Below are 7589 nucleotides of genomic sequence, written 5' to 3' on the forward strand. Positions count from 1 at the left end.
GTATGCTTTCATTACCTTAGGCTTTATGTAGTCTGATGGGTTTGGTTCTGATGTCATCGCATAGAACAAAGCAAATCTTTATCATGAACTAAAACTTTGTAAAGATATTGTGGAAAAACTAAGTTGAGCGCCTACTGCTAGTACATTATAAACTGTATCTGGCAGGGCCGGTGTGTGTACATAGCACACATGAGTACAACTAGTTCTCTCCTGGCCTGATGTCAGAGTTTCATTGTGCGGACATGCATGGCTCCTCCTCGTCATCTGTACCTGACTCAGTGCATGAGCTCATCTGCAACCACACACACCATGTACAGGACAACGTCACCACCGAGGAGAACGCACGCAAACAGATTTGTCACCTTACCTTTGTGACCACACAGTCACGCCATCCCATAGCAACAAGTCAGCCGACTGTGTAACACATTTACTGCAGTCAGGCTATTACATAGTAAAGTAAAACCCTAATCACATCAGCCACACTTCATTGACATGACCACTATTTAATCAAAGAACGATACCGAATGTTACTGTAGCTTGAGCTTAGGGTCCATGATTCAGATTTTTGGCTTACCCCGTATGTGGACAACCTCTTAGGCTCCATTCACACGTCCGCAAATGGGTCCGCATCCGGACCCAATCATTTTCTATGGGGACGGAATGGATGCGGACAGCACACAGTGTGCTGTCAGCATCCGCATTTGCGGAGCGCGGCCCCGATCTTCAGGTCCGCAGCTCCGCAAAAGATAGAACATGTCCTATTCTTGTCCGCAGCTTGCGGACAAAAATAGGCATTTCTATAGGGGTGCCGGCCGGGTGTATTGTGGATCCGCAATTTGCGGGTCCGCAACACACCACGGACGTGTGAATGGAGCCTTAGGGTCCAAGCAGGAAACCAGTAGATTAGGATCTATTAGTAGATCTCTGACTAGTCTTGAGTAGATCACAATGCCTTAAAGAGTTTTTCCTCTATTTTAATCTTCATAGCATACCCTGAGGATAGGCCACCAAAATCTGATTGTCGGGGGTCCAACACCCCGCAAATGCTGTTCTGCAATAGCTCAGGCTCCGGGAATAGGCACCAGAACTACACAGCTCTGTAGCAACGCTGCTCCCACTGCCGAACTGCTGATTGGCAGAGGTGCAGGTATTGGAGTGTATTACTGTACAGCAGCGGCGGCACGAAGCGCACGGTGTCATAGCAACCAATGACGCCGTGCGCTCCTGCTCTCAGCAGGATGCCAGGCCGGGGTACCACGGGCCACTCACATCTGTGTTCCACGGTCGTGTGCATTCGGCCTTAGTCTGTAAATGGTCGTCATTCAGGATGAAAACCTGGGTTCTGCCTTGATCTGTGGTTTCAGTGACAGGTTGCAAATTTGTTGTTTGGCATCAACAATTTACCAACGACCTCACCTGCCAACAACTGGAAACAGTCCTGTAGTTAAAAATGAGGTGCAGTCACACTTTGGGCCATAATGCCGAAGGCAGAAAAAGATCAGTATTTTAAATGACACATGGGACATGGGAGACTTGTAAGGCTACTTTAACATATGTGGTTTTGCTGGATCATCAAAAACGCTTGATAATACAACCGGCTGCGTCCGAACTGATCCGTTTGTATTATCTCTAAAATGCCCATGACAAAACCATTGTGACTCAATAGGGGACTGGCACCATTGACTTACATTGTGAGTCATGACGGAACCATCTTGCTCCGCATCCCATGCCGGACAGAAAAACGCTGCAAGCGGCATGGGAACACAACCAAACGGAACAGAATACATTTTGGTGCAATCCGTTCCCTTCAGTTCAGTTTTGTCCCCATTGACAATAAATGGGGACAAAACTGAAGCGTTCTCCTCCGCTATTAAGACCCTATGACGGATCTCAATACCGGAAAGGGAAAACACAGACGTGAAAGTAGCCTTACTGAATTTGCATTGCGGCCCAGGAGCTTCATTTTATGCCCCTGCCCAATCAGTCCAGCGTAGTGCAGGGCAAGTGCAAATTTGGTGAGTTTCTTGAGTTTCCTGTTGATGATGTTGTGGGCAATATCATTCTACCATGGAATAACCCACCACTGGTGTGAAGATCACTATTTAGTTCATAGACGCTGCTAGTGATCTGGTCGCTCCAGAGCCCAGACCTCCATATTATTAAAATGTAAAGTGGAACAAAGGCAGACACAAGGGTAAGGGTAGACACACGAAATACTGAAAGAAATCATTTTATTTTCATTTCCGGCTTCTTTTTTCTTGATACTGAAGAATCAATAACTTTTTACTTAAAGGGCTTTGCTGAGAAAAAAGTTTTAATATATTCAAATGTTTCCCTAGCAGCAAATATGAACATATAATAAAACATCATATTTCTCAGCACTGCGGACACATATGAACATGGGACCAACACAGATGTCTTCAGCTGCCGAGCGCACATCTGCCGACAGATGCCCTTTAATGGCCGTTTGAGCAAGAAAATTAAATAGCAGATTACTGCTTAGGCCAATCCTTTAAGAGTGTATTCAAGCTAGGAAACAATTCCCAGACTGAACATTGCTCCTCTGACATGAACTCACAGCATCATAATGATTTAATGTACGGTAAGTCTACTGAACTGTAGTCACATAATGCCATGACTACATGACGGTGGTATTGGTTACTTTCCGTCCGACCCCTCTAATCCTCCCTTGTTCCTCCACTAACCCCTTTCCCACCGATAAATTCCCCCACCCAGTGTTCAATCCCCCTTTTTACCATAATAAAACACAGACACTAGGTTGGAATAAATCGGCCACAGCAGCTGTTTTTATTAACATACAACACATATAAAACCATAAACACTTCTAAATAATAATAATTCCCTCCAAGGGGAGATCCTTGAAGCCCCAAACAACTGAAATTACCCCACCAGCTCGGAAGCACCACTAAGTGGCCCCTTTTAATTCCGCCCCAACTGGGAGTCCAGCCCCAACCATGGAGCCCCCCCATCATCCTCCCCTGTGAATATACCAACTTCAAGGACCTCCCCCCGCCCCAGCCGCCATGACAAATGATACCTTCCTGTTTTCCCCTCATAACCTAACCTTTTATAACCTACCAAACCCTAATCCGGGGGAGGGTGGGTGGGAGCTCTTTTTAAAGGGTACCTAAAATGGCCCCTTCTTCCCCTAGGCCTTAACTATTTAACTCCTTCCCCCTCCCCTAAACTCAAAACGGCCAATCCCTATTCCTCATAATCTCCCTAAACCCACGAGCCTATCCCTATCCCCCTGAACCAAACCCCCCATCATGATGGCCTCCCCTAAAGGCTTTTCCCATCCACCCCCGCAGTCCGGCCATAACTGTTCAGTAGGCCTGTGGTGAGACAGGAACACACAGCATCATCAATCATTATGATACTGTGAGTTCACATCAGAGGATCGGTGTTCAATGTTCAGAAATGGAGCCGTCCCATGGAGCAGGTTACCCGGACCGAGTACTCCTGTGGCCTGTGCATCGCTTTTGGGAAACAAAACTTGAAGCAGACATAAGCTACAAAGAGAGATGGCTGCTATAGATGCACACAAATATATAGCACCTTGTATTGTGTTGTGTACATGAGCTATACCGCTATACAGCTCCTAGCATACTCTGACATTACATAGTACAAATTGTAGTCTAAAGCTGTACACACCTCTATCTACCTCTACAGCTTATCACATTGCTTCATCCAACAGAATGTAAAAACACACACTGCCGCTCAATGTATCAGTACAACTCCCATCATACACTGACAGACACTGTAGTATTACAACTCCCATCATACACTGACAGACACTGTAGTATTACAACTCCCATCATACACTGACAGACACTGTAGTATTACAACTCTCAGCATACACTGACAGTCACAGTAGTATAACAACTCTCAGCATACAATAACAATAGTATTACAACTCTCAGCATACACTGACAGTCACAGAATTATTATAACTCTTGGCATACACTGACAGTCGCAGTAGATATTACAACTCTCAGCATACACTGACAGTCACAGTAGTATTACAACTCTCAGCATACACTGACAGTCACAGTAGTATAACAACTCTCAGCATACAATAACAATAGTATTACAACTCCCAGCATACACTGACAATAACAATAGTATTACAACTCTCAGCATACACTGACAGTCACAGTAGTATAACAACTCTCAGCATACAATAACAATAGTATTACAACTCCCAGCATACACTGACAGTCGCAGTAGATATTACAACTCTCAGCATACACTGACAAACACAATAGTATTATAACTCCCAGTATCCGCTGACAGTTACGTGCTGTCACATACACCTCTTTCTCAGTAACAGAAGGGAGATGTATTTTTATAGGAAAGGCGACAGTTTCTTGAGTTGCAGCACAGTATAGGTGGGAGGAGGTGTGCAGGGCATGGAGCTGGCACTCACCTGTGGTACACTGCGCTGCTGCTGGCACATCTATCTGAGCTGGCGGCGACTCTCCCATTCTTCAATCCAGGAACGATTCCCCTGAGCTGTCCCTCCAGTCCCCTGTCCCTGCTGTCAGCACTGCGCTCGGCTCTGCCTCCTCCCTGCTCACACCTCTCTGCCCTCCTGTCTATGACAAGCTCCTTACGCTTTCTTTCATGTACTCATCCCATACATTACTGATATCACCTGGAAACCCAGAATGACTCACTCCTCACAAGCAAGGCAGGTAGCAGGACAAAGGTCAGGACCTGAACAAAAGGGCCGCCACACCACAATTAGCAAATTTATTTCAATAGGCGCTCCACCTGCTATCAATTTCCTAATATTGTGTGTAGCTATGATGGCTTCCACTCCAGTAAATATAGCTGTCACTCCACTTCCCCATACATATGCACACTTGGTTTGTGTATGTGGTTAGTGGGGGAGGAGAAGGCCACTACCAGATACTTCTGAAGGTGGATTATCTCCCTGCAGCAGTGGCGTTGCTAGGGCTGGTGTCACCCAGCGCGGTAGAAAATGGTGTCACACCCGCGTCCCCCCCCCCCCCCCCCAAGCCCCACCGAAGCAATGATTTCAGTTATGTGATCAGTTATTATTAGCTAAAACCAGTAGTGAAGGCTACTCAGAGAAAGGGCACCCGTTCTGTGTTTTTGGCTCACAATAAGGGCGCATCAAGAAGACCGCGCCGTGTTTAGCAATCTGCAAAACACAGATGCTGCCCGTGTGCGGCCCATTATAGAAGTACCTATTCTTGTCCGCGGACAAGAATAGGACATGCTCTATATTTTTTGCAGGGCCGCGGAACGGAACAACTGTGTGCTGTCCGCATCTTTTGCGGCCCCATTGAAATGACTGGGTCCGCACCCTTTCCGCAAAATTGTTTAGCGGATGCGGACTCGTTCATACGGTCATCTGAATGAGCCCTTACTCATGGAAATAACTGACCAAAAAACTGAAGTGTGAACTCGGCACAAAACAGTTGCCGGACAAGTTGTACGTGTTTTTGTGTCGCACACCAGATGTCGGTGTGCTAAAGAGGATTGTTAGTTAACAAATAAAATATATTACATAATAAAATGTACCCAAAACTAAACAGGAGGGACTTCTAAGGCTATATTCACAGGACAATGAAAAATAATTTTTTTTTTCATGGATGCCTTTCTTAGAAATAGCAACTGTTCCCTTCAATAGTATGGGGGCTGTTGGTCTGTAAAAATGGACAAAATAAGACATTAAAAAAACTGGTAGTGTGAATAACCCCATAGATACCACTGTTCTTCAAACGGTCGTGTGACGGTCATTCTCCATGTGAATGTAGCCTAGGGGGTCGTGCACACAGACGTGGAAGCTGTATGGCAGCACCTTAGAACGGAGCAATGCTTCTAGGGGAGAAAACCTTCATACATACAGCGGCCAATGAAGCACGCCTCAATTGTTTTTCTGTTGAATTTCATACAGAATCTCGCACAAAACACTTGTCATTTACTGTACCTCCATATTCCTTCAGTTTTATACATGTACCTCTACGGTAGCAGTATGTGCACAATGGTGCGGTAGTATGGCTGCTTGCATGAGCTCTATACATACAGCATTATTCCCCCTATCAATGATTTGCTTGCCACCAAACACACACCTTAAACCTCGTTCACACAGCAGAGATGGTGGTGCATTGCAAAACCGAAATACTGACGCATGAGAAAAGCTGATGAAAGCAGTTTTATGAAAAGTAAAAAAAAATAAAAAAATACCATACGTCAAGCCATATACGTTTTATAGTGAAGCAGCTGGCGGTAAAACACCTCAGGCTGGGTTTCTGGAGCACGACTGTGGTGAATACTGCAACATGTGAATGGGAAAAGCAGAAAAAGTGAACTTGACCTCAGAGGTGAGACAAGCTGTTCAGTCAGGTGGGTGTACAGGCCTAGCACACGTGTACACACAGCTCCCACATGCAGCCATACATGTAGGTTATATAGGTCTCCACTAACCTGAGCGTGTCCCGGCTGCAGCTTGAATCTGCCCTTGATTTGCACAGTGGATGAGGAGGGGGTGGCTCTTCCTTCGGAAGCGAGTGGTGTTGGGTCCGGCGGGTGACGTCACTTACTCCATCAGACTGGTGTCACCCGGTGTGGCCCGCACCCGCTGCACCCCCCTCGCAACGCCACTGCCCTGCAGAACAAAAAGATTAGCATTCAACGATGATAATAGGAAGAGTTGGGAGGTCCTCACACAAGTTAGGCCTCATGCACACGACCGTTTTTTTTTGCGGTCCGCAAAACGGATTTCCGTTGTTCCGTGATCTGTGACAGTTTTTTCTTCCGTGGGTCTTCTTTGATTTTTGGAGGATCCACGGACATGAAAAGTGAAAAAAAAAACGAAGTCAAGTTTGCATTGAAAATGATAGGAAAAACGGACACGGATCACGGACGCGGATGACCATCTTTTCTGCATCCATGATTTTTCACGGACCCATTGACTTGAATGGGTCCGTGAACCATTGTCCGTGAAAAAAATAGGACAGGAAAAACGGATCACAGACGCGGAAGCCAAACGGTGCATTTTCAGATTTTTCAACTGACCCATTGAAAGACAATAGGCCTCATGCACACAACCGTTGTTTTATTCCGTGTCCGTTGTTCCGTTTTTCGTGATTTTCTGCGGACCCATTGACTTTCAATGGGTCCGTTGAAAACTCGGCTAATGCACCGTTTGTCATCCGCATCCGTGATCCGTGGTTCCAGTCCGTCAAAAAAATATAACCTGTCCTATTTTTTTTCACGGAAAACGGTTCGCGGACCCATTCAAGTCAATGGGACCGTGAAAAAACGCGGAGGCACACAAGATTGTCATCCGCGTCCACGTCCGTTTTTTTCCTATCATTTGCATGGCAAACTTGACTTAGATTTATTTTTACTTTCCTTCATGTCTGGTGATCCTCCAAAAATAAAGGAAGACACACGGAAACAAACGGATCACGGAACAACGGAACCCCGTTTGGCGGAACGGAACACAACAACAGTCGTGTGCATGAGGCCTTATGCCTCATTCACACATCAGTGTTTGGTCAGTGATTTCCATCAGTGATTGAGAGACAACA

General features: G+C 45.9%; 1 protein-coding gene across 1 annotated transcript in view; it reads right to left on the bottom strand.

Moving 5' to 3' along the window:
* NIPAL1 (NIPA like domain containing 1) overlaps positions 1–4590 on the bottom strand; it is a 46484-nt gene extending 41894 nt beyond the window's left edge. Inside the window, exon 1 of the mRNA XM_040418903.1 lies at positions 4451–4590. Within this exon, the coding sequence (XP_040274837.1) occupies positions 4451–4508 (58 nt within the window). The 5' untranslated portion in view covers positions 4509–4590. The remainder of the gene's footprint in view (positions 1–4450) is intronic.
* Between the last annotated feature and the right edge of the window lie 2999 nt (positions 4591–7589).

Source organism: Bufo bufo, chromosome 2, assembly GCF_905171765.1.
Source record: "Bufo bufo chromosome 2, aBufBuf1.1, whole genome shotgun sequence".
Taxonomy (NCBI): Eukaryota; Metazoa; Chordata; class Amphibia; order Anura; family Bufonidae; genus Bufo; species Bufo bufo.